Source organism: Malaclemys terrapin, chromosome 4 (genome assembly GCF_027887155.1).
Source record: "Malaclemys terrapin pileata isolate rMalTer1 chromosome 4, rMalTer1.hap1, whole genome shotgun sequence".
NCBI lineage: Eukaryota > Metazoa > Chordata > Testudines > Emydidae > Malaclemys > Malaclemys terrapin.
The window spans coordinates 82060815-82077818 of record NC_071508.1 but is presented as its reverse complement, the minus strand read 5'-3'; the positions used below and the strand labels follow the sequence as shown (position 1 = coordinate 82077818).

The 17004-nt window shown below is 40.2% G+C and overlaps 1 protein-coding gene across 42 annotated transcripts in view; it reads right to left on the bottom strand.

Moving 5' to 3' along the window:
- Window positions 1–1528: 1528 nt before the first annotated feature.
- MADD (MAP kinase activating death domain) overlaps window positions 1529–17004 on the bottom strand; it is a 116284-nt gene continuing 100808 nt past the window's right edge. For 31 of the 42 annotated variants that reach the window (XM_054025556.1, XM_054025561.1, XM_054025559.1 and 28 more), the window contains 4 exons: window positions 16245–16351; window positions 12915–12984; window positions 7245–7291; window positions 1529–3207 (listed from right to left, as the gene is read on the bottom strand). In XM_054025556.1, coding sequence (XP_053881531.1) covers window positions 3100–3207; window positions 7245–7291; window positions 12915–12984; window positions 16245–16351 — 332 coding nt within the window. In that variant the 3' untranslated portion in view covers window positions 1529–3099. The remainder of the gene's footprint in view (window positions 3208–7244; window positions 7292–12914; window positions 12985–16244; window positions 16352–17004) is intronic. The other 11 variants (XM_054025585.1, XM_054025589.1, XM_054025591.1 and 8 more) reach the window with 1 other exon arrangement.

The following is a 17004-nucleotide window of genomic DNA, read 5'->3' as shown; positions in this document are numbered from 1 at the left end:
CTGAAGAAATTGGCTTGAATCTGATGGAGTCAGTTCTAATGCCCTCTTGCACTGCCTGATTCTTGTATGTCTCAGTACAGTATCTATTTATGCAGTGTACGGGTGGTCTTGTGTTCTCACCCCAAACTCCTTTATCAAATGTGGTTTCTAGTTTCACATGTGTGTGTGTGTGTGTGTGTACACAAATAGTATGTTGAGATGGATTGATGCCTCGTCTTAACCATATATGCAACAAAATCTAGATGTGAATGAAGTTTGGAGGACAATAGAAGCAGATTAATGACTTTATTGAGCTTGAAACTAGAAACCACATTTGATAAGGAGTTTGGGGTGAGAACACAAGACCACCCGTATACTGCATAAATAGATACTGTACTGAGACATACAAGAATCAGGCAGTACAAGAGGGCATTAGAACTGACTCCATCAGATTCAAGCCAATTTCTTCAGCACACGTGTTCAGTTCACTCCCTTAGTCAGCATTACTGCCTCCAATTAGAAACCAAGTCAGATACTCTTCTGAAGAGTACTCCAGTTTTTATTTAATTAAATATTATTCAGCCCACCTTATTGGTTTGTTACTGATGGTCAACCCCCCAAGAATACAGTTCTTCAGAGGCAATACCTGATATTAGCTCATGTATAAGGAACTTTTACATCTGTGATGACTTTGCAGAACCATACTTATCCAGCCCTCTTTTTTAAAGGCTTTGATTATTCAAAAGAAGCAGCGCAGGTTAGGTTACAGACCCTTTCAAGCCTCACTCCAAACTTCAGTTTCATGTAAGAACTATGTGCAGAATGGAATTTACAATCCCTGATTTCGCCAGGAAAGATTGCCAATAAATATTCTGCCCTGCTCCTTCAATAGAACCCCAGCACTGCTCTGAAGGGAACAACTCTTCTAGGCTGAGGTAAATTCACTCTGTTTAGTCAATCCTGGGATATTTCACACTTAAATGGGGGATAATTAGCACTCAGAGGACCATTAAGATTACCATTGTACAAATCTTGCTCTGAAGAGTTTACAATCTAAATTGGTGAAAAACAGACAAAAGGAGCGGGAACAGAATACCACATAAATGCAAAGTGGTCAGGACAATAGGCTCACAATTTGTTAATTTCTTCTTTTTTAATTAGGGAAGGATCAGACATAATCCTGTAAACCCTGATTTTATTTCTATGCCTAAAAGAACCCCTTGTCATGGCAATGACTGAAGAAAATGGGCTTTTAGCTGTATTTCAGTATTCACCATTAATATTCTTTAAAATCTTTCTTGGGGGAGACAAAAATGTCTTTGATTTTACACCATTATATTAAAAAAACCTTTAGAAGATAGTTACCATTAAAAAATAACTTGGAATGCTACACACATTAGCACTGTATCATGTTTGAGAACATAGTATTTCCACTATTTCAAGAATGGAATTTATTTTATATGTGCATATTATGTATTATTCATATAGACAATTACATTTCAGAGTCAAATAGACCAATGGGAAGAAACACTGGAGGATAAAAGCCATCAGTGGTTAAATGATAGTTTATTTTCACATTCAGACAGCTGTACAGTCTTCTATAAATAGATACGGTCCTAGAATATTTACATCATTTCTTCATCCATTCCTCATGCATTCCACTCAAAATGGTAAATACCCTGACTAAGCCAAACAGGATTATTTCTGGGTGCAAATACTCAGAGGCCTGTGTCAAATCAGATAGCACTCCAGCTTGTGTTAGAGCACTCCATCAGATATTTTACATTTAAGATTATTTTCTCTAGATCCTCTCTCCTTCCAGCATTTCAGGGGCTTTCCCCCCCGGTAGAGTCCAGTACAGTTCATAAAGAACAAACAGTGTTCAAACATCCATTCTCAGCCTACTTAAAATAAGGTGTGAGATGGATACTTTAACTGAGGGTGCTTCATTACACAGTATTTGCAAAACTCTGACACATACATGTACAGTTTGACAGAAGCAGTAGTTAAAAAAAACAAAATCTGGAACCAGCATTTACAGTACCATCACCACAAAAAGTTGAATCCCCACAATGCACTTTGCATAAGCTTGTGGGTTTCTGCAAGTTTTCTACAGAACCAGTGTACGCAGACTCTAATAGAAGTACTTTAGGGGGATTGTAGTGATAATCCCACGTTACATGAGTTTGCCATATGCTTCAGCCAATAGCACTCACTCTCTCTAAGTTTTTACCTCTCTTTACTTATTCCTACACATTTAGATTAACTGCTCTAGCTACCACAATATGCATATATTAATTAACTGCACTCCTGGGATGTTAGCAGAGTGGCTCTAATTTCCCATTTGAAAAACACATACGTTACATGCATACCAGTTTGAAGGGGATTTCATAAAGCATAGCCTCCGAGTTTCTCCCCTCCATGGTGCCTATCCATTATTAAAAGCAAGCAATCCTTCGCCCACCAGAGAAGAAGTAATTCCATAGTTTTATACATTTAACATTCAATCTTAAAGCACCATATCTAATTGTAGGCTATTTCAGAGGAGTTTAAGGTAGCTAAATTGCTCATCTTTACTGAAAAGATCTGAGGGCCATATGGCAAGAACTCCAAATTGGTGGGTAAAGTGTGAAAACACAGAAGGAAAATAAATACAAACTATCACAGTTAAACAACAACAGGTGATCCATGCAGGACCAAGCTGCTTCCTTTGTGCATATTTTTTGAAGAATCTGAAAGCAGAGGCCTACAGCTGTAAGTGAAGAAACCTGTGACACAGGTACCACTGGAAACAAAAACAACTGAACTCCAGATGCATTAGTCTTCTTGAAAATGGAATTCCAAAGGATTGCCCAGAGCAAGCCATCTTCAGTTATAGCTGGATGCTGATGCTCAGAACTGTCTGATAAGCACAGCTGGTGTAAAAACTCCAGTAAGAATGAATTCAGCAGGAGAATGAACAAGAAAGTTTTAATCTTTTCTAAGGGGAAGGACTTGCAGGATCATACATAAATAACCAAATTCTAACTGGAATCAGCAATGTGAGCTCCAGTAACAGCAACAGAAATGGGAGTATTACACACCAATGTGCCAGTGGGCAAGCATTTCCCAATATTGTGATCAGCTGGAAACTGGCCGAGGGGGTTTGCTTTTGTTTTCTACCTCTTTCCCACGAACAGCAGCCACATAAGAGAAGAGACACAACACGGAATAGCAGATCTCATGGGCCTAGAAAATATCAGAAAAGGAGATAATGAGATTCCAGACAGTACCGTTTCACAAAAATACACTGACAGATTTGTATTTACTGTATATTCTCCCTCCTTCAGAGTGCATCTTTCAGAACAGCATAGAGAGCTCTGGCTAGAGGGGAAAAAAAAAAAAAGAAAAAAAAGCAGCATGGGGGTGGAGGGAGGTAATGGCACAAGCTACCCCACACTATCCTTGTGATGAGGTGGAAAGGAAAGATCCACAGTTGTTAATTATACCAAATGAGAGAGGATTTTAGGATTAGAACATTGGAAATCATACCACAGAAGAAGAGAACAATGGTCCATCTAGCTTTGTATCATGTCTTTAACAGGTGCCAATGCTAAGCTGTACAGCGCTGCAAGAACTCCTTTGGTGGTGAAGAAAGGGGCTATCTAAAATTACTGTAACACACCTAATTGTCCAGTACTGTCCCTTGAATCACAGTGGTGGTGGTGGAATTTCTTCCTTACTCCCAGTTATGATCATTTTATGCCCAGAAACATAGAGACTGCTAGCCCTTGTAATTTCATCCCAGCTAATGTAACTGTAGATATTATTTTTCATATAAATGTCTAATACTGAGCTATTTGCTTCATTATTCTAGGACAGAAAGCAGCATAGTTTAATTGTACATGGCATTAAGAAGTATTTGCAATTATGTTTTAAATTATTCAGTTTGTTGCCATTTAATTCAAGAGCCATCTTTTGGCATTATGGGAGGCAGTATAAGCCAATGAAAGTTGGGGTGTGGGAGATCAGAGTTGTATTCTTAGCTTTGCCAGTGATCTGCTGGCTGACCCTGGGCAAGTTACTTCACCTTGCTGTGCCTCTGCTTCCCCTATCTGTAAAGGAGGCTGATACTATCTTTGTAAAGCACTTTGAGTTCTATAAATTAAAAAACACTATATAAGAGCTAAGTGTTATGATGAAAGAGGTAAATTTGATTGTTCTTGTACTATAGAATGTCATAAAATGACTTACATAAACTAGCACACATTTTCATGTAACCTGATTTTTCCTTCCCACTGTACTCTCTTTTTTGTTCTGGAATATACTACTCCTGGGTGAATTCTGTGCATGTGCAGAATTTATGTCCCCTGCAGATTTCTTTGCTTCACCTTAGAAAAATGACTTTCTGACAGGGAAGCCACAAGAGCGGTCATGCTACCCTCCCCAGCAGTAAGTTTCGGTGCCCAGGGCAGCCGGCAGAGAGGTAAATCACTGTGGGGCAGGACTGGGGAAGACCCGGCTGGTGGCTCATACCCTTGCGATAGGCTCAGCTGCCAGTCCCGACTGGGTTGGGGAGGATGGGACGACTTCTTCCCCTATATAGCATCCGAGGCCGGGTCAGACCCACCCTCAGATTTTCCCCCCAGCTGCAGGAAGCTCTGCAAATTCCCTCCCCCCGTTTCCTGCACCTCAGCTGCAGGGGGAGGGATCCCTGTGCAGGAAGCTGCTCCTCCATCTGCCCAACCCCCATGCATCCAGACCCCCCCGCCTCACCTCCCCACACTCAGAACCCCCTCATGATGAGCCCCACTTCCTCTGCACCTTGACCACCCCAACAAGCTACCCGCACCTGGATCCTCACCCCACTGAGCCCCAACCAGCTGCACCTGGATCCCCACCCCCTCCACATCTGGACCCACCCACTAAGCCCCCCACACCCAGACCTCCCTGCCGAGCTCTATCCCCCCCACACCCAGACTCTCCCGCCCCTGCTGAGCCCCAACCACCTAGACCCCCCTTCAGAGTCCCATTACCGTTGCACCCAGAATCCCCCAACAAGCTCCTGTGCATCCAGATCTCTCTCCGGACCCAGATCCCCCACTGAGCCGCCTGCACCCAGATTGCCCCCACACAGAACCGGCTCAACCCACACCTAGATCCCCACACATTAAGCCCCTCCACACTGGGATCCTGCCTTGCTGAGCCTGCCTTTGCACACCTGATGCACCTGGCATGGAAGGGCAGGGCACTGGGATGTTTCTGGTGCAGGCTCGGTTCTTGTGCTGTGTCAGGGTTGGGTGCTGAGCGGACTCACCGCTGGAGTCCGTGTGCCGGACGGGAGCTGCACAGTGATCTCCCACCTCTGCAGCCAGTGGCTTGTACTCCCCAGTGTCATGGTGAAGCCTCCAAATTTATTTGACAAATAACATTTAAAGAATTTTTACAGAATTTTAAAATATTGTGTGCAGATTTTTTAATTTTTTGGTACAGAATTTTTAATTTTTTACACTATGTCCACTGGATCCCCCTTGTTCACATGCTTGTTGACCCCCTCAAAGAATTCTAGTAGATTGGTGAGGCATGATTTCCCTTTACAAAAAACATGTTGATTCTTCCCCAACAAATGATGTATCTGACAGTTTTGTTCTTTACTATAGTTTCAAACAGTTTGCCTGGAACTGAAGTCAGGCTTACTGGCCTGTAATTGCTGGGATCACCTCGGGAGCCCTTTTAAAAATTTGGCATCACATTAGCTATCCTCCAGTCATTTGGTACAGAAGGTGATTTAAATGATAGGTTACAAATTACAGTTGTTAGTTCTGCAATTTCACATTTGAGTTCCTTCAGAACTCTTGGGTGAATATCATCTAATCCAGGTGATCTATTACTGTTTAGTTTATCAATTTTTCCAAAACCTCCTCTAATGACGCCTCAATCTGAGACAGTTCCTCAGATTTGTTACTAAAAAGAATGGCTCAGGTTTGGAAATCTCCCTCACATCCTCAGCCATGAAGATTGATTGAAAGAATTCATTTAGTTTCTCTGCAATGGCCTTATCATCCTTGAGTGCTCCTTTAGCATCTTGATCGTCCAGTGGCCCCACTGGTTGTTTAGCAGGCTTCCTGCTTCTGAGGTACTTAAAAAATTTTTTGCTTTGGCTAACTGTTCTTCAAATTCTTTTTTGGCCTTCCTAATTATATTTTTACACTTCATTTTCCAGAGTTTATGCTCCTTTCTATTTTCCTCACTAGGATTTAACTTCCACTTTTTAAAAGATGCCTTTGTGCCTCTCACTGCTTCTTTTACTTTGTTATTTAGCCATGGTGGCACATTTTTGGTTCTCTTAACTATGTTTTTTAATTTGGGGTATACATTTAAGTTGAGCCTCTATTACGGTGTCTTTAAAAAGATTCCATGCAGCTTGCAGGGATTTCACTTTTGGCACTGTACCTTTTAATTTCTGTTTAGCTAACTTCCTCAAGTTAGTTCTGATGATAATCCTTGATTTCTGTTTCCAACTTGCAAGCACATACAGGGCTGACCATCAAATATATTATGTAATTAAAGGGTAAGTACGATTTTTAACTATCTTGTGTTCAACAATTAAGAATAAAAAAACTGATACAATGGAACTGCTCAATAACCCATCTATCTAGTATCTTGTCTGACAGGTATCAATATTTTTCAGACAGGAGTCAATACCCGTTGGAGGGTATAAAATCCCTTTCATGTACCTCACTGCTCAGTATTATACCAAAAGGAGAGAATTCTTCATGAACTCAGCTAGAGATCAATTTATGCTCAGAAGTTAGACACACCTGTCATCTGTTTTGTGGATTAGGCACTTTGGTCTGCAGAGTCATCAATTCAACACTTAACAGCACAAATATGATCAATTAAAAAAAATGCACTAACCAACCTCTCTCTAAAATGGACCCTTCTATGCTGTCTCAGGATCTCCCTTAATTTTATAGAAGTAGGAAGCACCAAGCTACAGCCCCTTTGTACAAGCGCTAGAACAAAAGAGAAGGTTGTGTTTCACTGTAGCTCTAAGGCTGCATAATCCTGCGATCCCAGTTTCTATTGTCTTCACTCAAATTTTCCACTAACACTCTTCCACAGAACCTCCATTTGGAGGAACAGTCTGAACCGCATCCCACATGGCATTATGTCAGTGAACTGCAGGACAAAAGAGTGGTCTCAGATACCAGAGTGATGGGCATCGTATGAGAACTTAAAAATATACCCTCTAAAAGAACTAGAAGGTAAGACAGTTCACTCACCATTGGTGTCTTGTACTTGTGGCTCACCACTTCTTTAGTTTCAGGAACTAAAACCGGACGGGTAAGAGACAAAACAAAAAGTTCAAAAAACGAGAGGAAAAAGTGAAAGAAATAGCACAATGTTCCCAAAGGAAAGGGGGAGGGATGCACATAGACAGCAGGTGCAGGACCAGGGCACCTTGCTACTCCTCACTTCTAGATACTATTCTTTCCCTATATTTATACTATCATGATCTTTTGATGATACCAGCAATGACACATTATGTAACTCAAGATGGCATAAAACATTTCTTTGGCTCCTTGATTGAGAAAAAAGAATAGTAGGTGTTTGATGTATCTCAGACTCATCATTGGCTTTGCTGGTGCTATTAATTCCTGTTAGCAGAACACATGGTAAAATCTGTTTATCAGCACAACCATATAGTCTAAACCAACATCTCTTTTAAAGCCACTTTGCTACTTTAACTGCTCGCTCCCCAGTGTACCCTCTAGAAATCTGAATTTTCCCTGTGCTATGCGGTAGTTTGTATAAGAATGACTGGATATTTCTGCCCGGGATTCAGTTAAATCTGTAAAAGAATAGGAATTAGACTGTGGAGAAACCAATCTTCTAGAATGGAAGACTATTTCTCCTCCAGGCCAGCTGTATCTTGGACACTGTTCATTGAAGTTATTTCATTAAGTCTAACACCTGTACTCTGGAGTTTACCTGGAGACCTCAAGGAAAATGTTCATTGCTTTATGAACAAACTTACTCAAAACTACCAACATACAAGATTTCAGTTACACATGGCCCTCAAAATATCAGGCTTGATTTGACTTCTAGGTGTATTAAAGGAAACACCAGCAGGAGTTGCTGTAGATGACACAGATGCAATCTGTTACCAGGAAAGCTCAGCCTTTGCTCCCTTGAACTGTCCCTAACAAATAAAGGAGGAATGTAGCACAGAATAGCAAAGGAAAATTTTACCCTCTGCTCTCATTACCCCAAAGTACCCCACGCTGAAAGCTGCAACCCTCCCATTAGTGTGTTCCACCTGCACTGTGCTTCTGTCCCACTCTTCTGAGTCTGTGTGAATGATGCTGTGCACAAATCTCATGGAAAGACAATATAGGGAACAAAGAGCACAAGGAGTATAATGATGCACTATGAACATAAAGGCAAATTTAGATTTTTTTAAACTAAAGGAACAACAAGACAATTATATTTTGAATCCTTTCCTTTCAAAGGGGCTGAAACCTGCCTTGGAATTTCTGTATGACAACAAAAATCTTAAAGAAACATCATAAATTATTCAAGACCAGACCAAATAAGTACTAGTTTAATAGAGGAAGGTGGGGAAGGAGGAGTGAATATCTTATAAAGCATAGCACCTAGTGACAGAAAGACAGTAACAGGCAAAATATATAAACATGAGCTCAACATGAAGAGCTCGGGGGGGAAAATGGACACCAAAACCTAGCCATGCAGATGTCACCTGTGATTATGACATGACACAACAAAAGGTAATATGGAAAGAGGGCTCATAACTCTAGTGAGTCAAAACTAGGCAGTGCAGACTGGTTCAAAGAGAAGGGACTCTAATAAAAATCAATGCCTATGATTTGATCTTAGTGTATCACAGTATCAACATCCCTGGAAAGACCCATGAAAAATGCAGCCTTTGTTTATAAAATAAATATTTGCCTTTGAAATTCTTCATTTTCTTGGACAGAGGCAACTACATCAGAGGCTGAAAACTGGGTGAAGTGCACACCCAGGCTGCACTGCCCATGACACCAGTGGCTAGAGCTGGGAAGAGAATGCGGTGCACATCCAAGCTGCCTTACCCGTTGGCACCAGATGTTCCAAATTAACTCCATGTCACCAGGGGATAAAGGGGGAGTGAGGCGGTGGACAGCCAAATGGGATAGGATTACACAGATGTACAAATCTTATTTCTCACTGGATAACACACAATCGTTCATATACTCTTCAAAAGCAGGAAGAGGAAGCTGGAAGGAGCTGGTGGCATGAGGGAAGGAGAGAAGGGAAGCTGTAATATCCCTGATCCCCAAATACACAGCAGGGTGAGGACCTAGGGAAGAAACCACCTCCTTTCACACTCACTGAAGTCACCCTCTCATCAAATGAATGACTCCCCTGTAGCCCTCCAGTGGGAAAAAATACTCCTGAGAGGGTGGGGTTAGGAAGGAGAGAAGAGAAAAGCTTTGGGTTTACACCCTCAGAGCTCAAAGTGCTAGCACTGCAGAGTATATAAATCATACTAATTTTTTTTCTTCTAACAATAAAATTGACTCAATACTGTTAAACTAAGAAGATGAAGGGGATAAGTTACTGAGCACCATCCTGCAGCCTCTGGCCCTGTGAATGAGAATATATGGCACTAGCAGAGAACTATTTCAGGGGACATCACTTTACCTGCTGGAGAATGAAGGTTTTCATAGCAGCGGCGATGAAGGGGCCACGAGAAAGTAAAGCACAAATACACAGCAGTAACTCAAATTCCAAAGGTAAGAGCCCTACACTTCTTCACTTCCTTTAAATCTTTGTTCCCATTTGTGGACAACAACCCGTGGCTCTCACTTGGGCCCCAGTCTGAAATCACATCTCCAACATCCACCTTGCCATGTTAACCTGGTGTTTTACAAACGGCCTTTAATTTCCTACTGTCTTGTGATATTCAACTTCTTCCATTCCCACTAAAAAGACCATGCTTGGAAACCACTAAAACCTCCAAAATAATTAAAGTTAACTACATTTCCTGGTAATGAAGTCAGGCTGACTGGACTAGAATTTCCAGGATCAGCCCTCATGCCCTTCGTTAAAGTACAACCATGGCTACATCTCCAGTCCTCAAGCACAGAAACTGATTTTAAGATTTAGAGTTTTGTTAGCAGCTCATTCACTTAATTTTTTAAGTTCCTTCAGAACTCTTGGCTGAATATTACCATTTTATCCTAGTGATTTGTCATCATTTCTCTTTTGAGCATAGAGTCTAATAGTGTCTCATCTTCATTATCTTTAAAAGCGTAGCTCTAGGGAAAATATCTTTCTATTGGTCTCTGTACAAGAAAGCAGGTTAGATTCTCTGCAGTGTCTACCTTCCTTTCATTTTCTCCTTGGTAATCTGGTGGACCACTAACTCCACTGCAGACTTCTTCTGACATATTTAAAGAATTGCCTGTTATTTTGGTCTATGAGTTTTTGGCTATTTTATCTTACAATTCCATCTTAATTTCCACCTTTCATTTTACAGGCCATAGATTATATCCCCTTCTATTAGTTTAATTTGAACTAAAGCATAGCATTCTAACCTCTTGAGCCTTGCCTTTTAACCACAGCACATTTTCCTTGCCTTTCTGCTTCCTACTTTGTTCAGGGGTAGGAATGCCTTCTGTGATTTATCAAGTTGCTTAAATAGCTTCTAGACTGATTGCAAGGATTTAATTTCTTAATTTTTGTCTTCAGTTTCTTTCTAACTTGCTTCCTGATTTTTTACTTTAAAGCTGCCCTTCCTAATGTTACCTGTCACAATACTGACCTTCACTACAATCCTTTCCACAATGCACTTGAAATTGATTTATGGTATGGTCATTATTACTTAGTGGCTAAAACTATAGTTACTTTTTGAACCAGCTTCTCTGTATTATTTTGTATGAAGTCAAATGTTCCCTCTTCTTGTGCATGCTCCAGAAATAGCTATTTGAAGAAGCAACTGTGTGTCAAACTGTCCCTCCAATGATGGCCAACTGTGACATTTGACCAACTAAATATCGGGATAGTGGAAGTTACCCATTATGGTTTTAGCAGATTTTATTGGCTCTGATCTCTCAGCGTTGTGCACTTATTATCACTACTATTTTGCAACCCTAAGTGTTTGCTAACAGCAATGCTATAATAAACTTGTTGCCTATTTGGGGTAAATATGGTACAAGAGGAATAGGCAACCACACAGCGTGGAAATCTTCACCTTCAAGGCAGCACTTACCAGGAGCATCCGTAAACTATCCCAAACTTTTCCATATGTTGCATTCATTGTTCTGAGATGTGTGTGTGATAAGATAGTTTCAGAAAAGGTAAAGGGGAAAAACCTGTTCATGAAGTGATACACCAAGTCTCTTAGCCAGTGGCTCAATTGCCTTCCAGTCATTGTACTCGGATTCATGACATCCAATAGTATCATTTGAAGGACTTGGTATCATAACAGAAAGGCGGCAGTACAGAAGTCAAGATCAGGACATGAAGCTTCCAGATCCCAATATCAGTTACATTTCTTTGAATATTAGGAAAGAGGATCCATGAGTCAGTGCCCTTTAATCCAAAGCAGTGGAAAAGAACCAGAATGTCTGAAAATCAAGACACTATTTCTCTTAAATGGTGGATGTAAGACAAAATTAGCACTGATCAAATACTGAAATCAATTTGTAAATTTAACCTTTTTAAAAGAAAAGTTTCACATTTCCGTGAATATCTAAACAAATGTGCAGCCACAGATGAAAGAATAAACCACTCCAGACTTGGAATCCTTGAGAGGACCATTTCAGAGGGTGTGAAAGGTTCAGATGTTTTATAAACCTTCAAAATCTTAAAAGACCCCTATTTTTTCAGACAGTGGTTCAGAATATTATGAATCACACTGATATTGAGAAACTTCTGAATATTGCCCAGTCTGGGTTTAAGAGGATTATATTTAACTGCAATCACTGGCCAAATAGCACTAGTTCTCCAGTTCCTCTACCATCATCTCTCTCCTCCACCACAATTCTCACACTGAAAATAAAACCATTGACTAAACTGCAGTCCAGAAACATCATCTTTTTCCAGAATAAAAATAAAACTTGCCTGGAGCAGCAAAGGGGAAATTTCACTGTGAGCAACAATCTGTCCCTCAGACTATTATATGACACATTTGATCATGACTTCTGCGGAGAGGAGACTTTTGAAGAAATAATTTCTAAGCACCTCCCACTTCATTGACTCATTACTGTTATCCATGCTGCACAAAGTGATTTCAATGGCATACTGACAACGTGCATCTACGCTACAAGCCATGAATATGAAAATCTACAAGTTTACTCTGATAGTGTCAAGACACCCATCCTCCTAGTCGGTCAGACAGTCTCTCAGATACAATCTATATTTCTCCCTGTTTTGAAACTGCCTACCATCTAGTGAAGTGGCTGTCAACCTTTCCCGACTACTTTCAGGAGTCTGGTTGGTCTTGTGTACCCCCAAAGTACACCTCACTTATAATCTACTTGCATACAAAATCAGACAGAAAAATACAAGTGTCACAGCACACTATTACTGAAAAATTGCTTACTTTCTAATTTTTACCATATAATTATAAAATAAATCAATTGGAATACAAATACTGTACTTACATTTCAGTGTATAGTATATAGAGCAGTATAAACAAGTCATTGTCTGTATGAAATTTTACTTTGTACTGACTTCACTAGAGCTTTTTATGTAGCCTGCTGTAAAACTAGGCAAATACCTAGATGAGTTGATGTACCCCCTGGAGGACCTCTGCGTACCCCCAGGGGCACGCATACCACTGGTTAAGAACCACTGATCTAATGAACACAACTCTGAGACTGAGGACTGGAAATTTGAGTTACTGCCATGTGAGTACAGACCTAATATCAAAATAATGTAATTACCAAATTCCTCCAGGACAAAGACTCCTCGCACAGTATTGCACTTTTTAATGTGATTCAGCTCTATGAAAACCTACAACAAAACAGGGAGGAAAATAACACAAGATTAGTCAATGAGAGACAACTTTTTATTCAAAAACAAACAAAAAGAAACACCATCACGGCTGATATAACTTGAAACATTGTAGCACATACTACTAATTCATTTACAGTTCAATACATAAATACAGGGAGATTAAAAAAGATAAATTTGCCACAATGCTAGAAATCAACAAACAACTTAAAATGCTAAGAAGCGAAGACAGCAGAAGATGGAGTACCTTCCGCTCCTTGCAGGAGGAGAAAGCATGGAAGAGAAACGAAGGAGTTAGTAACTCTGACATATCCAACATTGCTACCCCTTCAGGCACTCAATTGAATTATAGCAAAGAGAAAACCAACACACCTTAAATGCAACAAAAAGGGGGACAAGAAATGGCTGGCTCCCAAATTTGGCATACGATTTATGGCCCAGGTCCATCCCACTTGGTTTCTGCCCCTCCATGCATCCTCCTCCAGCACAGAGGGCAGGCAAGGGGCAATGTGCTTCCCACCCTCATGCTGCTTCTCTTAGACCATCCACCAGTCAAACTTAATGGGGGAGGGGCTGCTACCAGACAGCACTGCAATTGAGATTTAGCAACAGAACTGTTTGTAGATTTTACATGGTATGTGCACTCAGTGTTGAAATTGATCCAGATGATGACTTTGGGCAGCACTGATTTCATCTTTAAAAAACATGCATGAAGATTCCGAGATTTGTTGTTTGTTCATTCATTTCATACAGTATGCCACAGAGCCACTGTGAGTTGGGTACCCACTGGGGAAAAACAGAACTGGTTTTGACTGATCTTTGCTTTAAAAAATAAGCATCCAAAAAAGGAAAATGAGCCTGGTCACAGATCACACTAATCATTTTTTTCCATGTTCTAGGACACAGATGCCAGCTTTGTGCAAGTCAGCAAATTCTCTGACTGCAACGAGTCCATTTAATGCCTTATTCAATTAAACAATCTTTTCTGATGTGCACCCATATCCTGAAAAAGCATAACGTCAGTTAGTCCTTTCAGGGCGAGAGACAACTTGTGGGCTTGAGGAGAAGGTACAGGAAGGTGATCAGGAATCAGCTGTATGCTCAGGTCCTAGAACATTTGTTTCTTCAAACAGGAAACATATATATGAAGAGTAAGATTGCTCCAGTATCCTGAATAAGTGTCCTGCCAACATCTTAGAGATATTCTTGAAAGACTGCATAGCAACGAACTGCAGTGATCTTTTCAGTTGCTATGTACTTACAAAGCTGCAAGCTCTGGTGCGGATTTAGAGATAAATTTACTGGAGATATTGCATCTACTAGGAAAACAGAAAATCCAGAAAGGTATCTGGGCACTTCTTTTCACTACACCACCAGTAACACACTACTTTCATTTAATCCCCAAATCATTAACTGCCCAAGAAAGGCAAGGGGAGGCCACCAGACAGGACCCAAGATCATGCCAGTTAAAAGGTCTCTTTTAGAAACAGTCTTACCTATGTCTGCCTTCTGTAAATGGATCAATTCGCATTTTGAGAGTAATCAAGGTAAATTGATTTTCAAGTACAGATGATGTTTCCAATAATAGAGAAGCTCTAACACATGATTCCAGGTTATTTATTCCTCAGTACCAGAAACTAAACCTGAGATTTTTTTTGTCAGCAAACCTGCAACTTGCCTCCTTCTCACAATCAAGTATCCAGAGAATAGAAAATTAATCCCACCACTTTGTTTACCTGCGGTTCTTTTGCAGTTTAGTTTGTCAAAAATTTTATCACCCTCTATTTTTCTCTTTTTGGAGGGATACAGGGAAGAGGAAATAAGGGCATTGTAAGGGGATAATTCGCCATTTTTTTATCCACTTAGATAATTTCCATTGATTGCAGTAGCATCTGCTGTTAAGGTTCATATTATGCAGTTCAAGCTTTTTTATTCAGGACCTCAGTGGAAAAGTTTAAACAGATCAGATGCAATATTAATTATCTAGCAGCCCAAAAATGGTAAATGCAAGGCTATACAAAAGGCATGTGACTGCCCTGGAGGCGTCTGGCTCATTTCAACAAAAACTAAAGGGTGATGCATTTCCCCAAGTGGCGGAATTTATGGGAGTTTCCCATTTTTAGGAAAGTGAAATGTTTGAAAATAAAACAAGAATTAATAACATAACAATTAATAGACTATTTGTAACCTCTCATGGTGATAATCTTCCCCTATTCTCAAAGGTCATCCATTATAAGAAAAACAGGTTTACACAAAAGGTTAATAGGCATTTTTTCTATGTTTCATAGTTCCATTTTGTGTCTTGAGGGGTGCAGATGCTCTCCCCTCAATTTGAAAGCAAGTGAGTGTGTAAAGGAACAAGGCTTATATGGTAAACAGTAGAGGGAAGATTTAATTAGAGGAAAAGGTAACACACTGCACAAGGGACTGATTGACAGCAGCTTTTCTCTTTCTCTCTCTCACACACACACACACACACACACACACACCACCCTCCGCTAAAAAATGGTTCTACTGTCCAGCACAGCACACCTCTAATGACATATGCAAAACAAACATGAACACAAAGCAAAAAAACAAAAACAAGGACTAAAGAACGCAAATGAAACAACATCCAGATAAAGGAAGAAAATGGTAAAGCAATTATATTTGTGTTTCCTCTACACCCACAGATAGATTGCTATTTGTAAGGGGGGAGGGGGAATCAGTAATTTATTCTCATCTTCAATGTGAGAGAATGTCATTCTCTTACTCTATTTTCTTGTCTGGATCTGTAGACTCTCCCACATTTTTAAAATACAAAATTAAACATGATGAAGAAAGTTACCTGAAATACCTGCAAATGTACTTAGCGTAATCTTACAGACACAGTGCTAAATCATTGTGCCATCAGAATGTCAGAGTTCACTACATGGTATGTTATGGAAGCTTAGATTACCACCTACTATTTTTTGTTATTGCTGTTTTAGTACATTGAGTACCAGTTAGTACATTGTGCACCTACAGAATTCTGGCAGCCAGAAACAAAGTTAATACCCACCTCTACAACTACTTTTACTTAAAAAAAAAAAAAAAAAAAAGTATTATAGATGTCTACACTCTGAGAATTTCTCATTTCAATATTTACAGAATATAGGCCATATTCCCCTTTGTTATCCTACCCTTTCCCCTTGCTGATGCAGGGAAGAGGAAACACACTGATGCAGAGGTGCTGCAAAAAGCTTCATGCTCACATATTCTTGTGGAAGATTCCCTCCTACCTGACTATGCATAAACTTCAGGTTAATTCCTTCCAGCGTGACTTGCAGAAGCCCTCCTTCACCAGTTTTCATATCCTGCACTGGGAACTCACCACCCAATTCAGGTCCTGCAATACAACAACAAACAAAGAGAAGAAGGGCAGGAAAGAATCAAACAAATAGAGTGAGCTGCACAATACTTTCAATTTACTGAGTGATTAAAGCAAGAACTCCATGTAATGTACACTGCAACATTTTATGACAAACAGTTTTGAGTACTTGATTAAAGTTTAGCAGTGAGTGCTCTAAACACCATCACATATTTAATTGCTGGCTGTAAAGCTCTGTAATGTGTGAGGGAAATTAAAAGACTAGCTCAGAAGTTAGCTCTCTTTTCTGTATGATGCAACACAGTGGTTGACACCTTACACAGCATTAACCTTCAGCAGAAGCAGAGCAAATACAAATTCATGTGGAGCTTTGAATGTCCTGCAATTTCGTATGAACACAAAAGTGTCCTAATGGGGTGAAAATAAAATGGAAATATTCTTAATGCCACAAAGAAAGAAGGGCTTCCTGAATCCCTCATGTCCTTCTGTGGTGCTTTCTGAGGGCATCCAGAACTGTAAGCCACCCTGTTATCGCTCTGCTTTAGCAAAAGAGGGATTTGTTGATGCTAACCTGTTTGACAGCTCCCTGCCACCCCAGTCTGTTAGTCAGCCAAACAAACTTAAGATTCCAACAGCCCTGATTGTGTCTTGCAGGTAATGCTAGGTGCCCA